This window comes from Pinus tabuliformis, chromosome 3_1 (assembly GCF_031772625.1).
Source record: "Pinus tabuliformis cultivar Carrire ecotype Pingquan chromosome 3_1, CPIR1, whole genome shotgun sequence".
Lineage (NCBI taxonomy): Eukaryota > Viridiplantae > Streptophyta > Pinopsida > Pinales > Pinaceae > Pinus > Pinus tabuliformis.
Window position 1 is genome coordinate 443,136,137 of NC_142301.1, and position 19,403 is coordinate 443,155,539.

The 19,403-nt window shown below is 36.0% G+C and overlaps 1 protein-coding gene across 2 annotated transcripts in view; it reads right to left on the reverse strand.

The window, feature by feature from the left end:
* Positions 1-19,403, reverse strand: part of LOC149187652 (guanosine nucleotide diphosphate dissociation inhibitor 1-like) — a 202,629-nt gene that overhangs the window by 139,223 nt on the left and 44,003 nt on the right. For both annotated transcript variants that reach the window (XM_089411423.1, XM_089411424.1), the window contains exons 4-5: positions 11,900-12,007; positions 11,489-11,661 (exon numbers count right to left, since the gene is read on the reverse strand). In XM_089411423.1, coding sequence (XP_089267549.1) covers positions 11,489-11,661; positions 11,900-12,007 — 281 coding nt within the window. The remainder of the gene's footprint in view (positions 1-11,488; positions 11,662-11,899; positions 12,008-19,403) is intronic.

Consider the following 19,403-nt stretch of genomic DNA (forward strand, 5'->3'; position numbering starts at 1 on the left):
TTTTGGTGTATAAGTGTTTCCAGACTCCTCCCCTCTTGTCCTTGCTCTTGCTGAGATTGAATGAAGCATAAAAACTAATAGCTTATTGACTTAATGTAAAAATACACAAAGGTATTTGAAATATATATATATATATAAAATGTACAAGTGATAATGAATGTTACAATAAGGCCCTGCTTTTATACCTAGGCAGGTGACCTTTCATGATTAGGTGTGTCTTTTAGACATGCCTTTTCGCTTAACTAATGACTATTTAACATAATAATTGTTTGATTATTTAATATTTACATTTATTTTATTTATTTATTTGTTATGAATTATATTCATAACATAGCCCCTTCCTTCGAAAGCTTTGTCCTCGAAGCTTTAATGCTTGGATTTTCTTCACTTAGTGTTTGTCGTCTCGATGTGTTTAATTTGGCCATCCTCTCGTCTTATAGCTCATCAGTGATATTCCCTTGGAATTTTTATTTCTATTTTTTTTAATAATAATTTTTTTAATAAGTCTAATTATTTTCCTTTTTAATTTTATTTTTTTTTTTTACTGATTTTTGTTTTTTTAATATAATAATTATATATATATATATATATAATGAATTTATTAAAACTATATTAAGTTTATTATAATATAGTTTCTAACAAATATCAAAAATATCAAAGAAACGTGATCAAATGGATGGGTCCCGCTGTTTGACCAGCGTCGATTAAATGTGGAATTGGGTGATACAATGTCGACGAAAGCAGAGGCGGAGTTCAGAACGAGGTCAAGAATGCAGTGGAATGGACCGACCACAATGAGGTCTTCGGCAACGGGGTTTGGTTCAAGAGCCTGACAGACAAGCAGTAAATACCAGACTGTCGGGGCTAGTTCTGGTAGGCTATGACAGCAAAACCCGAAGGACTGTCAGCAGGGTTGAGGGTGGAATGGGAAGGACTGTCTGGAACGATGAATGGGCAGACAGGTCAGATTGCAGCATACATCGTTGTTTTAATATATTGGAACAACGGAATAAGAGGCACGCTAGAGTAGCGGTCTCGATTTTTTTATGTTGCAATGAACGTTTACAGCAAACAACAGTTTTGACGGTTGGGGCCCAGTTGTCGAAGTGGTCGGGGGCGCACAACAGGGACGCACAGCAGATACGCAGTTCAACAGGTGTAGCTTTGTAGTAATCTTCTCCAACGGTTGATTCTGAAGGCTTTGTTTTCTCCAAATGATCATCATCCAACTTTGAAACATCAAGTTTACCATACCTGTTTTGCAACAAGTAAGCTTGCCTCTTTGTTTTCTGAATATCATCAGTGGAAAGGGGACGGGAACAACTTTTGGAAACTGTTCCACCAGCTTTGACTTTTCTCCTACTCATTCCTAGCATGGGCTCTTCTACCAGGCGGACTTTCCTACGTTCTTTTGTTTGATCAAGAGGAACAGAATGGGCAAGCCTCTTTTTTGAACCTTCAGATGAATCCATATTCAGAAGACAACCTTGCAAGAACTTTTGCTGCCTGGTTGAACCGATGCCTTTAAAAGAACGTGCACCCTTCATTTTTGAACACTCTCGAGGATCCCCAATGCTTCCCATTTTGGTTCGTTTGTTATTACTGTCAGTTTCTTCCCTTGATAATTCACTGGCCCTTTTGTTTGTAGGAGTATCATATTGTCGTTGGAGACCTCCTTTCTGTGCATGGACTTGACTGCTTGAGGAGACAGCTTTCCTTCCACTCTGACTTCTCCCAAATAGCTTGCTCCATCTTGCTAAAACAATCCTTGCCCTGTTGGAGATATCTGATGTACGATAAAATCGAAGTTCATTAACAGTCTGCAAAACAGTGGACATTTGAATAGGGAAGGCTTTATGTAGTGGCAAATGACAAAGAACCTTGAATAAAACGTGTAGCATAGTTGTTTGCTCCTCAACTGATGCTACACGGCCATATCTTTCATTCTTTGTGATTGCTAATAGGCTTAGTTCTGATCTTTTTATGACTAGTTGAGGCTCAACACCAAAACTCAATATGCTCCAGTTATTCCAGCCATTTGGTTCAGGTGGGCTTCTAAAGAATTCATTAGCGTGATGTTGAAAAGGCACCTGAGGGAAATGGTTGATTTCAAAATATATATTCGTAGGTGTTTCATCATCATTAAATCCTTCCTTACATTCTCTATTAATTATTAGGTTGTTGTTCGTTTGGTTAGTCTCTGGAGTCTCATTTTGTTCATGCATTGTATGTTGTTTTACATCCTCTTTTATAGATTCTATATCTTCAAAAACCTGTTTTTTCTCAAGAGCCACCGATGGCAGATTTTCATTGACATCTTTTTTTAATAGGGATAAATCTAATATCCTTTCATTGTCAATATCTACGACATCTTGCTCTTTCTCCAGAGTCACAGATGATAGTTTTTCATTGACGACTTCTTTTTCATTGTTATGATATTGTACATCTCCTTGTTTCTCAAGATAGTCCTCATATTGATCTTGTTTCGTTTCTTCATTGTCGCTATCAACTTCCTTATTATCGATTTCCCTTCGACATGCTTTAATTTCTGCATATAATTTTTCTAAATGCTGAAATGCTTCTTGAATTTTACTAAAATTCTCCATGGATTCATGATGTGAATGTAATGGCACATTGTGCGGCAAACAACGTTCAAAGACTCGCATGATTATATTGTGCGCCATGGCTCTGATACCACTGAAGCATAAAAACTGATAGCTTGTTGACTTAACGTAAACATACACAGAGGTATTTGAAATAATAATTTATTTTATATATATATATAATGTACAAGTGATAATGAATGTTACAATAAGGCCCTGCTTTTATACCTAGGCAGGTGACCTTTCATGATTAGGCATGTCTTTTAGACATGCCTTTCCACTTAACTAATGACTATTTAACATAATCAGTGTTTGATTATTTAATATTTACATTTATTTTATTTATTTATTTGTTATGAATTATATTCATAACATTGAAGCTTTTCGGTTTTTCTTCAACTTCCTTGCTTGGTGACTTGGTGTTTACATCTTCTTTGTATGAAGTCTCACCCATATAACCTAGACTGGTCATGTAATATGGTGATCTATGATTGTCGAGAATAGCAGTCAAGGTTTGAGAGATTTTCATGTTTTTGTTGAGCTTATCTAGCTCTTTCCTTAATGAGACAATTTTTGCTTCAAGCTTTTCACAGTTTTATTCCTTTTCTTTTAGTTGATTGTTCAACACTTCTTCCACTCTTTTTGCTTCCTCAGATGATTTCCTTGGATAGTCTCTTGTTCTTCTTATTGAGGTGTCAATTTCTTCTAATGCACTCATAAGTTATGCTTCAAAATTCACTATGCCTTCAACACTTACTCCTACTTTTTCTTTTTGATCATCTGATTTGTTTATGTTGGATTCAATGTTACATTTATTGTTATTGGCAATTTATCGTCGCGGTCCAAAATTTAAACTATCAGAAATATAGGGGAAATATCATAAATTATCGAGAAACTTTAAAAAATACAAAAATAATCATTTTTCTCAATGTTTTAACTTCTAAAACAACATCAATATCAAAGAAACACATTGCTACATAAATATGAAAATAAAATCAGTATATAAGATGTATAAGATGTCAAGTAATACATTAGACATCGATATTGAAATATCATATTTGGCCTAAGTCATAAGATCTAATAGAATGATACAAAATCATATCAAAACAAAAATAAATGTATCTCATGAGATGAATCATGGTAATGAAAACAACAAATTTCCCCTTGTTTGCTAGATGGAAAATGGTCACAACATCCTCAATTGGACCAAAAGATTAATCAACCAAAACATACATAAAATATTCAAATTTTGAAAACAACATATAATTCATGTGCATCTATATGAATCCAAATTAGTATACACAAATATGCAAAATTTATCATGTATATAGCATGTGTATTTTCCACGATTGCAATTACTGGAATTTATTCTTCTAACTGTTAACAATTTAATTGTTTGCTGCAATTAACAAATAAATTACAATTGCAATCTTCACCATAAAAATACTGAGAAATTGATGCACACAATAAAAATCGACACAAATTTTGGACTAACATCCCCGGAAAAACCCCGAAGCGAAAATCAGTGCAGCAAATGAGGGTTTATATTTTATTATGCAGCAGTAAAAAATCTGAGTACAATAATCTAGATGCTCAAGAAGCAATCCTCCAGCAAATATTCTGGCTAAAATATTTGTGAGACTAATTGCCTCACTCCACAACTGATCCGACTCCAAACTAGCTCAAATTGGGCTCACACAAAAATGCCATGTGTTGCCTCTACGCAGTGCTTACGCATGCCTATATGCTTTGCCTCTGGAACTACTACAGAATTTGCCTCTCCGCTTGACGTTGCTTCTGGAAGTGACTCGCTTGGCCTCTAGATGATGACCCCGACTCCAGCAACTGAATCGACTTCCCTTCTAGCTAAATCGATCTAGCTCTCTGAAGCTTCTGCGCAGCCTCTTTCTGGAATAATGCAACCTCCTTTTCTTGCCATTCTTGCACTCGAAACTGACTGGGAAAGTCTTTGGAATCCTCCTGTTGCTCCCTCAAACACTGATGCTCCTTCGCTGGCTCAAATTCTTCCCTTACTGAATCAATGTGCACTGGGAAATTTGTAATGCTTGGATAATTCACTCTTCCTTTTGTATCTCTCCTCATCCCATCAATTTGCTCTTATAATCTCTCATTGGAGCTTCAACGGCCATGATTAGATCGTCATCAACAGCTAAGATCATCTTAGACTCGATCCATGTGTCCCTAGAGCATTCTCGATCATACTCAATTAATTTCCTTTAATTAATCGATTACCCTAACTTAGACTGAGGCATTTTTTAATTATTGATTAATTAATTTAATTGAATGGTCTCTAGGTGTTTTCTCCCAAAACCTTTTCTGAGTTTTGGAGATCTTGTGTTCCTTAGCCTCTTAAACACAAATCAAGACTAGAAAACCTGCCCGATGCTACAAAAACTAACATAGCATGGGTGCATATAACCAAAATATCATTGAGTGGAAGCCATCTTGAATTAAAAAATATCAATAGAAAGGCTCTAAATGGCCTCTGAAATCCAAAGAAAAGCATGCTACAACAAATTGCTACATAACATCATATTGCCTATATTGGGATCCTCATCAAGATCACCCTCTAAGCATTAAAATAAGATAGAAGAAGCTTAACATCCTAATCAATGATTTTGCTTGAGTGAAGTTTACATTTTTACTAGGGTCATGAATAATTGAGTGAAGTGTACATTTTTACTACATCACAAAATGTAGTAGAAACATTACAATCTTGCCAATCCTGATATTCTAAAAATTGTTAAGTTTGTTATATTTTTAGTGGGATCTAAAATTCTACTTTCTCCATATGAAATCCAACGAGGTCGGAACCACTCTCAAACATCCTAATCAATTAATGGTAATGTTAAAAATTTAAGCAAATGGATGAAAATGAAAGACAAAGGAAAATGTCACTTTTACTATTAAATACTAGGTTCATAGTAAAAGTGAAATTACCATTAACTATTAGGTTAAGTACCTCATGAGATGAATCATGGGAAATGAAAACAATAGATTTCACCTTGTTTGCTTAATGGAAATAGTCAGAGTATCTTCACAACTCAATCCCCTAACTCACTTTTAAAAAATTAGGGTCAAAAGAAAAAAATGTTAATAAGTTGAAATTGATAGAGCAAGGCGATAATTTCTAAATTATCACAATAATTACCTAACTTCTCACGATAATTTCAAAAGGGAAAATTATCACAATAATCACTGCCAATATTATCACTGAGCTTGGTTTTGGTGATATTATCGCAATAAGTGCAACACTTGGATTCCTCATTTGTGGCTAAAAATTAGGATCTCTCTTCTATCATCATCAGAACCGTATTCTTCTTCTTCAGAAAAATAATTATCCTTTTTGGAATAGAGATTTTTCTTTTTCAAAGATTTTCCTTTGAAGAACCTTTTTCTAGGTTCTTGTTCGTCATCACTAACTTCCCTGTAAGAGGACACTTGCCAGCAAAATGTCTTATCTTACCACTGTTAAAACAAATGAGAGGTAAATTACCTTGGATTTCGGATTCTCTTTAGTTTTTTTACGAGTTGAACCATTTCTGTATCAGATTCACCATCGAAACAATGAACAAACTTGCATTTTCTTGCCTTCTTAGATGCTTTAAATGTTTCTTCCTTATGTGATGAGTTCCCCATCCTCATTTCGTATACAATGAGAATTCTATGAAGCTCGTCCATTTTTATATTTTCCAAATCTCTTAATTCTTCTATGGCAAAGACCTTAGCATCAAAATGTAGAGCAAGAGACCCCAAAATTTTTTGACCATTTGTTGCTTCTTTAACTTCTTCATCAAATCCTTTGAGAGAATTAACCACTTCCTCTACTCGAAGAAAATAAGCAATGACATCTTTTTCATCATTCATTTTCAGGCTTTCAAATTGTCTCTAGAAAATCTAAAGTTTTTCCTTCTTTACTTTGTAAGCTCCTTCATAGTTTCTTACAAGCTTGTCCCACATCTCTCTAGCTAATTCACATTGCATAACTTTAACAAATTATGAATCTGACAAGCCACTCAAAATGGAGTTCATAACTTTTGCATTAGAGACATAAGCCTTTCTCCCAGCTTGATCAAATGGAGGAGAGGATGGGACCTTATATCCATCTATAATAGAGTGTTAAACTTTAGCACCAAGAGACATCAAGTGCGTTCTCATTCTTATCTTCCAAAAGACAAAATTTGTTCCATCAAAGAAAGGAATTTTGATTGATGCTTCTCGACTAACCACGACCTCCTGTAAAGACTGTTCTTGAAGAAGCCTGCTCTAATACCAATTGTTGGAAACACTGAGAGGGGGGATGAATCAGTGTTTCATTACTTTTGACAATTTTTCACTTAGTTAATCTTGAAACTGAATTCACATCACATAATCAATCATCCACAATGTATGAACACATAGATTAAAGTGCAAATCAAAATTTGAAGAAGAAATACTTGAAAACAATCTTTAATTTATTACAATATCTTGTGAGGACACCAATCCTCTGTAAACACCAACTTACAAAAATTCCAGGCTCCAACTTGTCAAGAAGATGAGGACACCAATCCTCAGTAAGCACCAACTTACAATAACTGCAAGCTCCAACCTGAACAAGGTCTTCAATACACCAGAACATGAACTTCAAATCAGGCTTGTACTAGATCTTCAAATAGCAAAAACTCAGCGTTCAAACAACAGAATTCATCCCTTAAAACTTGGCCTTCAAACAACAAAACTCATCCCCTGAAACTCGGCCTTCAAAACAATGGTACTCAGCCCTAAAATACAAACCTCAAACATACCAAAAACCCTTCCATAGAATCCTACTTCAAGTCGGCTTCACTTCACTTCTTCTTAGTTCATGAGGTATAAACTTTAGACCGCTCCTTCGCTCTCCTAAACATAGAACCAAATTCTTGAGTCGAGTAGTTAGAAATGCTCCTTCTGACACCTGTTTATAATATGTTTGGATGCTAGGTTCAGGCCAGCTTATCCACTAGCTAGGTCGACTGCTGCAACTGGTAAAATGTATAGTGAATATTAAGAAAATTAATTTCTCCTCAACCGTAAGGAGATAGAAGGGATGCCATACACTGTTGGAAAGGTCTCGAAATAAGCTTTCCAACCATATATCCTATGTTCCCATTTGAGCTAGATAATTGGAGTAAAAATGTCTTCAAAAATAGGGTATCCAAATGGGCCCTGCTTGTACTTTGGTGGGGTCATCTTGACAAAATATTTCATATTTCCTCATCCCTATCGAATTGGAGGGAGTGTCATATACCAATGACCATTGAAAAGGCTTGAGAATATGCTATTTGACTATTAATTTCCCCTTTCATTTGGACAGTCTTTGACATCAATAACAACCATTTTCAACAGAGAGGATTTTGTAGACATCTTATTTGGATGAGAAGAGGACAATGAACCCAGTTAAATGGTGGAGTTGTCATGGGGCAAATGGTGTATATTTGCCATTGTTTTAAGATCCAACCGGCTCGGAACCGACTCGACCGAGTTGGTCCGAGCCGGGAAAAAAATTTCAACCCGACAGAAAATTCGATTTGGTCAGCCGAGTTACAACTGACCCGACCGAGTCATAGCATGACTCGGCCGAGTCAGTCATAACTCGGCCAACTCGGCTGGATCCGTAACTACTCGGCCGGGTAGCTGACAGTGGCCAATGAACCATAAAAACACGCCTTTTTTTATTTTTTTAATTTTTCTAAGTGTGGGAGACTCCAAAGGGGTTTATGAATTAGTTTGTTGGTCTTTGGGGTCCATTCCCCTCTCCCAAACCCTAGTATTTGATCATATTGCCCTACTAAGGCTATGCTATTCATGGTAATGTTAAATTCTTAAAGTAAAAGTGACATTCTCCTTAATCTACTTAAATTTTTAACATTACCATGAAATGACTCAGGATGTTTGAGAGTGGTTCTGGCCTCATTGAATTTCATATGGAGAAAGTAGAATTTTAGATTTCATTCAAAATCCAGCAAACTTATCGGTTTTTCAGGATTTCAGGATTGGGGGATTGCAATGTTTCCATTGAATTTTGTCATGTATTAGGGTATGGAACTCGTATTTAATCAAGAGCACCAATCCCTCTATGTACCTTGATGTTAGTGACATTGGTTGTCGAACTCCTCCGGGATTCGCTCCCAAACCGGGAGCTTCCGAAAATGTCACTCCCGCTCCCCGCTTTTGCTCCCACTCCCAAGTAACACTGAGCCAGATGATGTTGGCAACTCTAGCAGTAGCCAGTAGTACTGGTCACAGACTTTTGTTGTAGAGGCCATTTCTAGCCTCCTTGGTTATGTGTTTTTGTTTTGATCTCTATATCATCATCGTGTATGTATTGGACAGTGCACTGGGTGCCATTTTAATATAATGGATATATTCATGAGCCTACTATGATCAATGATCATATGTTGTCTTCTATCTATATTCTAATGCTGTGTGTTTGGAAACATAAATGAAAATATTTAAAATTATGTGTTTTTATAAAAAATAAATATTTAATGTATTTTTTACAACGACCGAGTCATTGAAATCGAGCCGGCCGAATCAATACCGAGTCAGAGTCGGAGTCAGAGTCGACCCTCGGCCGAGTCAGAGTTTTAAAACATTGATATTTGCAAATCTGTCACTTGTACTATATCACAAGTGCCAAGGTCTTCAACAGCAGAAAGTAATTGGAGCACCTATAGTTTCATTCATTTTGTGAAGCGCAACAAGTTGGGATCACAGAAGGTTGAGGATCTGGTATATACATATTGAAACCTATGCCGTGTCTCTTGTAGGGGTGAAGAATATACAAGTGAGCCAATAAAGATTGAGATCTGAAAACAAAATGCCGAGTCTTGGAACTTTCTCTTGCTGCTCCTGATATTGGTAATGATGCAACCAGAAGTGGAACTGACTCTTCTTCCAATCAGTTTTCAAGTTGAACTGAACAAGCATTTTGCTCTATGTTTGTTGATAAAGATAAAAATGAGGATGACTTGTATTAGGATATGTAATTGTACTTGTCTTTAGCTCATGTTTTATTTCATTTTCAGCACATATAGCCTCATGTATATACGCTGATTTTGGACTCTTGTATGGGAATTAATATAGACATAGTTTTCCTTCTAAAATGTCATTTAACTACAACATTCTTTTTTTTCTTGTAAGATAATGTGTTACTTTTTAGCCCGAAAAGAGCAGTCCGCAATAGAGTGTACTATTAAGGCACGCCTTGTGTGAAGGTCATTGGCTCAAAACCCTGTGGGTATAGCTAACAAAATAAATGTGTTATTTATTAAAAAAATGGATACAACAAATGTGCACACACACAAAGTTTCCATTTTCTGAAGGTCACATTTCCTGGCCTTCCTGTTTCTGAAACCTTCATATGTTTCCACATTTCATGCAACTTAGTAAAAAACAATACACTGTCTTAACAGTGCATCTGTTATGTAGGAATTCATCATTATGATGAGCTATGAGGTATATTATTTTCTCCTCGGTGGACAGAAGTCCGTTATTTTGCTGGTGTCAGCTCCTCATGCAATTTAGCACTTAGCAATAGTGTTGGAAAAATGTAACTAGTTTCAGTCCTCATAATTGTCATTTAAAGAAGAAAGAAAAGGAAAAAGAAAATAGTTTTGTAAAGCATGGGTTTCATGCTCAAGACTTTTGTCATTAGGTCAAGCATTTTATTTAATGCTCCTAGGGTTTTTCATGAGTCAAAGAGTCATCATCATTTTGGGCATTTGTATCAAGAAAAAGAAAAACATTTTGTATTAAGAAGTGTCTAGGAAGGCTCCCAAGACCAAGTCGGCCAGTCTACATGAAGTCGGCCTTGTGAGGGCTATTCGAGCCTCTTGGGAAGGCTATTTTAAGAAGAAACTTCGATCACCTTTGATACACATCAAGCATACATCTTTGGATTCGATCTGCAGTTAGAAAGGAACGTGAAAGTCTTAGAAAAACAAGAAGAAGGCCAGCAAAAAAAGGAAGAAGCCCTAGAAAAATTCGTAGGTCTGAAATTTTGCTTACCACATCTCTCACGTGTGAGAGGCCTAGGATTTCTGGGCATGTAACAAATCCGAAAGTTGCAGAAGGAGTTGCAGACCATCTTGGGAGACTGAAAGGCTAGTAAAACCTTGTTTTGAAGAATATTTTGCTTCGCTGCCCTTGAAAATCTTGTCTTGCATTGAAAGAGGAAGTTTTGGTTGGCTGGCTTGGTTCTTGGTGGATGTCTCAGTCTTGGTCTTGGGTCCTGTAAGTCTCATTTAAATTAATTCTATAAGAAGAGAAGTTCTCCTTGGGTTTCCCCTTGGAGGGGTTTTGCCCTAGCTTGGACCCTATATCTTGTGTTCATCTTTTTATGGTTGTGATCTTCATGGTTTTTGGCAATTGATTTGATGATAAGAACTTAACAATCAAAGAAGAAGACATAATTATAATATCACAAATAATTGTCAGCTTAAGAGAAATCAACCTAATGCTGCCCTTATAGATTTATCAACACATAGGACTAGGATATATCAGATCTTCCTTGTTTTTGGACTTGAACTCCAACAAAGTTTGGCTCAGTGAAGAAACAGTAAAATATGATCATAACTTTTTAGTATAATAAGCAATATAATAACCTCCTAATGCTACTGACTGACATCAGTTCCAACAACTATCTTTTTCATTCCCGACTGAGTGATATACAGTCGAGAGAAATGAAAAGAATTTCTATCACAAGCAGCAAATATGCATACTACAATAACAGTGCAAAAATTGTTTGAAAAGCCACGTTGAAATTAAAAGTATACTATTCAGTATTCCTTAATAGAAATAAACAGCGATATGGAAAGAGACACAAATGACGCTAGAGGACATACGTAAAGAGTTCCTTTGCTGTTATTCTTGTAAGATCCAATCCATCATGGGTTTTTGGATCAGTCTCCAAATACTCTTGAACATATATAAAGAACTTCCTAGCACGACGCTTTTCAAAGATTCCCATCAGAGGAGACTTCAGCGCCTCCATATCAGTAGTTGGAACTTTATGTATCTGAGAAAATCATACCATTTATGGCAACATTATTAAGGAACTAACTGAAATAAAAAATTTAGTAAAAGCACTATCGAGTTTGGAAGCAATTTAAAGATTAATCTTATTATTTCTTATATTCAAAAAATAGTAGCATATTCATGACATATATTATATATATGGATAGTCACTATCATAAACAATATGCAGAGTGCTTATTTCAGTATGAACTCATAGAAAAGCATAAAAGTTCACATACCTTGCCTTTATTATACACATAGCTACCATCCACCGCCTTAAAGTATAAATATTTGGTGACATCAGTGTGAATGAGGACTCGAACTAACGCTCCATTTGCCATCATAAACTGCATAAGAGCCACCCTCGATATTAAAACATTTGAAGGGAAATGTCAAATCCAATATACTGGTTATCATGAACTAAATGCAATGAAACCAATATTTGAGCATTCACTGTTAGTTTCAAAGCAGGAAGACAAAGTGATATTTTGCAAGGCACATAACAGCTTCAGATTCTCTTGGTCAGATGTTATCTATGAAATCTTGATCAGATGTTATCTCTGAAATCTTGAAACAGCTCAAACACATGAGAACTTCTTGATCACACCTCCAAATAAATCAACCATTTGGTGGCCTGTGTGAGCTTCGAACACATCAGATGTCGTGTGGTCCATAAATTTTCCTAGAATTTAACGAATTATCTCCCTGTTGACCACTGCCGGTCAAGTGCCCATAGCAGTACACCCCCTTTTTTTCTTTGCAAAAAGGGTAGCGCTTGATCGACATGTCCGTGCCATTCTACAGTCATCGACAGCTTGATCAATTTATGTTGTAAACCCAGTCTGCATGTATAAATTGTAAATAATCTTAGCAGATATGAGTCATGTCTGTAAATTGCCTAGGTGGACCTAATTTTCTAAGTGATAATCTACGTTCCGGAAGGTTTTTCGTCTCACCGATCCATGACCGGCAGAGTTTTCCATCAGCCTAACCACAAAGCCGGGATGGATTTTGTCATTAGAATCTTAGGAGAATCCTAGTGTGTTAATCTGCTAGATTATAGTTGTGTCACAGAACTGAGTGGTTTATGAGGGTCTATGTCAAATGGGTTTTCCCCCTTGGGATGTAAAGTTGTAAAAGTCATGATGTAAAGTGTCTTGAGGGTTAAGAAATGTTTTAATCCCCTCATAAGTCCTAAGTCCTAGGTAATTTTCCCAAAAGCTAAGTTCAAGGATCCATTTAAAAATAATAAAAAAATAAAAATATAAAATATAAAAAAAATTTAAAAATAATAAAAAAATTAAAAATATATATATGATAAAGTAAAAAACCTAAAAATAATAAAATAATAATATTTTGAGTAAATAAATGCAGAATTTCAATTTTTTTAATACATTAAAAATTCGACGGATGAGATCAAGAGATATCTTGATCCTCATCGACGGTCGAGATCATTTTGACATGGATCACTTGAACTAGCTGTTGGGATCTTTTCCTTTAAATAGGGTGCTAGGGGTCATTTGAGAGCATTCGATCTGTCAGTCTTGAGCTGAAGAAGCTCTCTTGTAAACTTTTTCTGGTGCTAATAAAGAAAGACTTTAGGGTTAAAATCTTGCTGGTGTTACTCTCTGGAAGTGCTGTGAGCTATTTTGTTTTCTGCATATTTTAACTTTCAGCCATTAATAACAGCTTATTGAAGAGTATTGTTGAGCATAGGTATCTTGTTCACTTGCTAGGGTTTGAATGGTATTACGTTTTCTGAAGTAATGGCATGTATCTCTATTGCTGTTGAGATCTAGTATTGTTTCTTCTCTCTTTATTGATGGTTGAAGTGAGCTGTGCAGGAAACCGTTATTGAAGAAGACCAGTGGGCGTTTGGGGAAGTTCTCGGCTGAACCAGCCAGCTCCCACAAGCATTCTCTTGCAGAGCCCAGCTAGTTTTTTTATCCTAGGTTTATTATTTGAGTTTGTTTTCTGATTTGCATGAGAGATTTCTAAAGCATTTCATAAAAATCTGAAGTTCTAAAAACGTTACTGTGGATTATTGATAAACCTGGCTATTTAAGAGTCAAAAAATTGTAAATACTGTTTAGATCATCTAGGGTTTTAATTTTGTTTTATGCACATATTATTCCTAGCGATTTTTAATTTCAGTTTTGCAGGGTTTCTGAAGCACCCGAAGGTTTCTCAACGCTGCACATCTGTCGGGCCTGCGTTCTACTCTTTCTCTCACACTTCACGCAGTCCATCAACGCTCCAAACCTCTGCGTCTTCACCATTCCATACGCTGTTACATCTCCTATCCACGCTTCTGCTTCAGCTGCTCTCATCACGTCCATCCGTTTAGCTGTTGTTCCTACGTCCTAGCTGTTGTTCCTACGTCCAATCCAGAATCCGACAGGCCAGCAAAGCATAAGAGAAAAACGTGGGTTAACTCATTTTGTTTGTTTGACGGGCCACCTGCAAAAATCTGCGTGGGCCTCTTATCTCTCTCGCTGTTGCACTTCTCCTACACGCAGCTCCCGTTCTGCTCGTCCCACCTGCAAAGCAAATAAAAAGAGGAAACGTGAACTGCTCATCGCTGCTCCATTGGCGTTCCACAATCCATTTCCAATTTTTATTTTTCACGCAGCCATTCACTGGATACTACCCCACAATTTCAGTACCTCTACGCCTAAGAAGAAGCTGCTCATTTTGCTGCCATCGGACCTGCACTGCAAACATTCAGATTTTTTCTATGTCCGCCGACAGCAAGAACGCGTCCTTTTTTTTTCACGCAGGCCAGTCCCAATACGTTGTGTTAAATGGTAATTTTAGATTAGGTTCAATGGCCATGGTTTAAAATTAACTTAGGTTTATTTTTAGATTTAAATTGATCATTTTTTTTAGTTTACGTTTTTCCTTTTTTATTATTTAGATTATCAATTTTTCAAATCGATTTTATTTCTTATGGTTTTTTGTTTTATTTAATGTAGAATTTCGTTAGAACTCTGATTTAGCATTTTTTTTTTTCTTTTTTACAAAAAAAAGCTTTTATGTAGATTAAATTTGTATAGTTTAATCTTAAGATTAGATTAAATTTTTTTTTATTTTTTTTAGTACTTAAAATTTTAAAATTATAAAAAGATATAAAATATAAAAAGACATAAAAAACTCCTTTTATTGGACTTTACATTTAGATTTAAGTTTAGTTTAGGATTTTAGAATTGAATGGTTAGTTGTAGAATTTAGTTTTATTTTGAATCTTTATAAAAATATAAAAATCAGTTTTTTTGTTTTAAATTAGATTTTATTTTGGATGGTAAGTTTGTTTCATTTTAAATTTAAAATTGTAAAATCTTAAAAAACAAAAAGTTCTAGATTTTAATTCAGTTTAAGTTTTATTTTTATAAAAAATAAAAAATATAAAAATCAGAAATCATAAAAATTATAAATTTTTTTGAAAAAGATATAAAATTTTTCTTTTTCTATAGTCTCATTTATTTAGACTTTAGTTGGCCTAGCCTTTTTTTATTTGAAAACGTAAAAATATTTCGGGAAAATTTTTTGCCAATTTCAGTCTTGGCTCGGGAATTTATCACGTTTTATTTTTTCCTGCTGAGATTAAAATTTTGATGTGGAATTAATGTGATTTAGTATGCTTGAATGATCATGAGTGTGATATCTGGTTAACGTTTAAAATTTCGTGGTTGTGTATCGAACTCTATCTTTCGAAGTTTTGAATTGCTGGAATATAATTTAAGCATTTTCTCGCATTAAGAAATAAATCCTTGTTTGAGTTATTTGATGATAAATGATTGTTGTACATGGTTTATATTTCTACAACATCTAGTAAGTAATCTTTTAAACATCAAACCCATAAGGCACTGGTCCATTAAATTAATAAAATCTATTTAGTGCTGGTCTCCTTTCGTGTCTCCCAACCCGACTGGTCCACAGTTGGTTTTCATCATCTCATAGGGTCTACCCCCCTTAGCCGCGGGAGACAGGCTTAAACGGAGAGATCGGGGATCAGAGTGACAGCCCCTGGTCTGAGCGTTGTCGTGACAATCTGTGCGACAACATTTTTTGGCGTCGTTGCCGGGGATAGAGTTTTTCTGTCCTTGGTTCTTTCATCTCAAGCTTTTTCGTGTTTTACTTCTTGTTCAGGTGGCGACTGCACTTCATATATTATCTTCGAGAGTGTACACTAGAAGACATCCAAGCAGTCTGTGCGATCCTACTCCTGATCCTGAAAGGGTCCTCAGGGTACGATTACACAAACTCACTTCTCGTACACTTCTTGTAAACCTTGGACAAGAAGCCCTCTCTGATATTCATTTGCTTTTTAAAGGTCAAGTTAGGCACAGCATCATGGATATGTATGCCCCTTGTGATTTTTCTAACATTCCAGGATATCCCAACGATATTCCATCTATTGGGATCGATAAATTGCCTAACTTTCAAGGAAATAATGCGATTAGTGCTAACTCTCATTTGCGAGATTTTAGCATATGGATGGCTAAGTACGCAAGATCTGCTGATTTCGATCATGAGGATGTCAGAATGACTCTTTTCATCTTAACTCTAGGAGGTGATGCCTATGATTGGTTTGCAGAAAAGCCTCAGAATTCGTTTAACTCCTTACAATCGATCATTAATGCATTTAAAGAAAAATATGGAGATAAGAGAGAAGGAAGACACCTCGTAAAAGCTATTAGCCTAATAAAAAAGAGAGAGGATGAAACTGTTGAAGAATTTAATAAAAGGTTTAATGGTATTGTTAGAGAATTACCTCAAGACTATAAACCTACAGATAAAACTCTCCAAGATTTTTACATTGATGCCTTTAGTCCTGAGCCATCTTATGAATTAAGGCGTGCTAAACTTAATGATTATAGAGATTGCCAAGCCTTAGCTATAGAGCTTGAAAAGGACAAGGCCACATCTGGAAAGTCTGAGATCCCAGGTTTCCATAGGGCTGCTACAAAACTAAAGGAACCTAAAGGAAAAGCAGTTCAAGAACCTGAAAGTGAGCTTGTTCTCAAATTGCTTCAAAAAATTGAAACTATGGAAATTAATCATAATAAGGAGATAAACACTTTGCAGAATAGGTTGATCCAAATGGAAAGAACGCAGACGCAGAATTTTCAACCTCGAAACAATAATAATAGAAATAACAATTGGCAAAGGAAGGGTCAATCTACTGAGCAGAGACCTCCTAATCCGCTAACTAATTTGGTTGATAATGCTCCTCCTTACTGTCGGGTTTGTGATGCTCTTCACGAAGAGGCCACTTGTCCCATCGTTAGAAGAATTTTGGATAATGGAATGTTTGGAACAGGTGATCAAATAAATGTAGTAGGCAGCAAGTTTCCTTTGTCTATGGATGATTGGATAGAGGTCAAGGAAAAGAGTCGCGATGTTGTGAATCCTTCATCAGCTTTTAGTATAAATAACCTTGAAAATGAAAGTGATATTTTGGCTAGGTTATATGGTGAAAAGCCCTCTCCCGAGCAAATCTTGGAAATTTCTAGAGATAAGGGTTTGACCTATCAGAGAAGGGATAAAGATCAAAGCGGGAGCCAAATTCCACTTCGAACTTTTAACCCTGGTGTAAACTCTGGAATAGATGTCGATTTGGGAAGTTGGTATAACAATGCAAAAATCTGGGTTCCTGTCTCCGAGATTGCTAAAATCCCTTCCCAAAGAGACAAGTTACTAAAAGCGATTCAAGGTCCTCAAGTCAATACTTCTCAACAGAAGACTCGGGAAGTTGACTATCATGATGCTCCCATATATTTGCAAAGCTTAGATGCTGATAACAAAGATCATCAGCCTTTCTTTATCACCTTATTAGTTAATGGGTATAAATTGAATAATTGCATGTTGGATTCTGGTGCATCAGCTTGTGTAATGACTAAAAGGGTCATGGAAAAGCTTAACTTAAGAGTTTCTAGACCCTACTATAATATATGCGCCATGGATTCTAAGAAAATCGAAGTGCATGGTTTAATCAAAGATTTGCAAGTTCATCTTTCAGTTTACCCAAACATCATGGTTGTCATGGATATTGTTGTTGTGGATGTGCCTAATGCCTGGGGTATGCTGTTATCTAGAAAGTGGGCCTCTGATCTAGGAGGAAGTATTCAAATGAATTGGTCATATGCCATGATTCCTTCTCCTAGGGGTAATGGTTTTGTAAGACTAAATAGAGAGCCTGAAAGAAAATTTCATGTTGAAGATCCTAAGAGACCTCACAACGAAATAATCAAAGAGCAATCTGACATTGGGAACTATGCCATCATGTCTAATTTTATAATTCCTCCCGATGATAAGATTAGGGATCTCAAGGATAAAGTTTGGTATATGTACTTCGATGGTGCATCATCTAGGCCTGGTAAAGGTGCTGGAATAGTGCTTAAATCTCCCCTTGGTCACATTTTCAAGTTTGCCTATCGATTAGAATTTGAAGCAACCAACAATGTCGCTGAATATGAGGCTATATTGTTGGGGCTTGAGTTGGCCAAGTCCTTGAAGGTTAAATTGCTTAGCATTAAAGGGGATTCTGATTTAGTTATCATGCAGCTTAAAAATAAATTCACATGCAGAAATCAAAGATTAAGAAACTATAGAAATGCTGTGTGGGATACTATGGAGCATTTTGATGCCCTTGACCTCGAAGCAATTCCAAGAGAGCAGAATAGTTTGGCAGATGAACTTGCCGTAGCTGCTACTACTTTCCAGTTATCTGATGAGCTAATTAACGACAAGATCAAAATGGAAGTAATATTCAGACCATCTGCTCCAGATAACTCAGAGCATTGGCAGGTCTTCAATGATGAAAAGCAAGTCATTCGTTTTCTTAATAGTTTGGATGAGTTTGAGGATTTCCGGATAGTTTCTGAGGAGGATGGATCTTTAAATCATGAGCATATCATAAATCCTACTCCTAGGAATGTGGTTGCCTTAGAGCAACATTTTGATCGGCATGATGCCACGAAGCTGAGAGAAGAAAATAAGATGGACCCAGGCGAATATCTCGAGATAAACATTGGTACTTTTGAAAACCCAAAGATCATTAAAATTGGTAGAGGTACTAGTGTGGAGGAAAGAAAAAGGTTAATTGATTTACTTCACGAATATCGAGATATTTTAGCCTTTTCTTATGACGAATTAAATGGCTATAGGGAAGATGTCATGGAACATACTATCCCCTTAAAGGATGAAAATGCTAAACCCTTTCGTCAGAAACTTAGGCAAATTAATCCTAAATTAGCCCCCTTGGTTCAGAAAGAACTTGCGAAAATGCTTGCAGCAGGGATTATCGCTCAAACAAGGCATTCGATATGGTGTTCGAATCTGGTGATTGTTAGAAAAAAGAATGGTACGATAAGGCTGTGTGTCGATTTTCGAAACCTCAATCTAGCATGCAAGAAAGATAATTACCCTTTACCAAACATGGAGACTTTATTGCAAAGAGTAACCGGTTATGGAATGATGTCGCTGCTAGATGGTTTTTCTAGGTACAATCAGGTATGGGTTAAGAAGGAAGATCGTCATAAAACCACGTTCACCACACCATGGGGTACCTTTGAATACATCAGAATGCCTTTTGGATTAACAAACGATGGGGCTACACTCCAAAGGGCTATGGATTATGCCTTCAAAGGGTTAATCGGGAAATTTATTGAAATTTACCAAGATGATCTTACTGTTTTCTCTAAAGATGGTACCAATCATGTAAATCATCTTAGGCAGGTT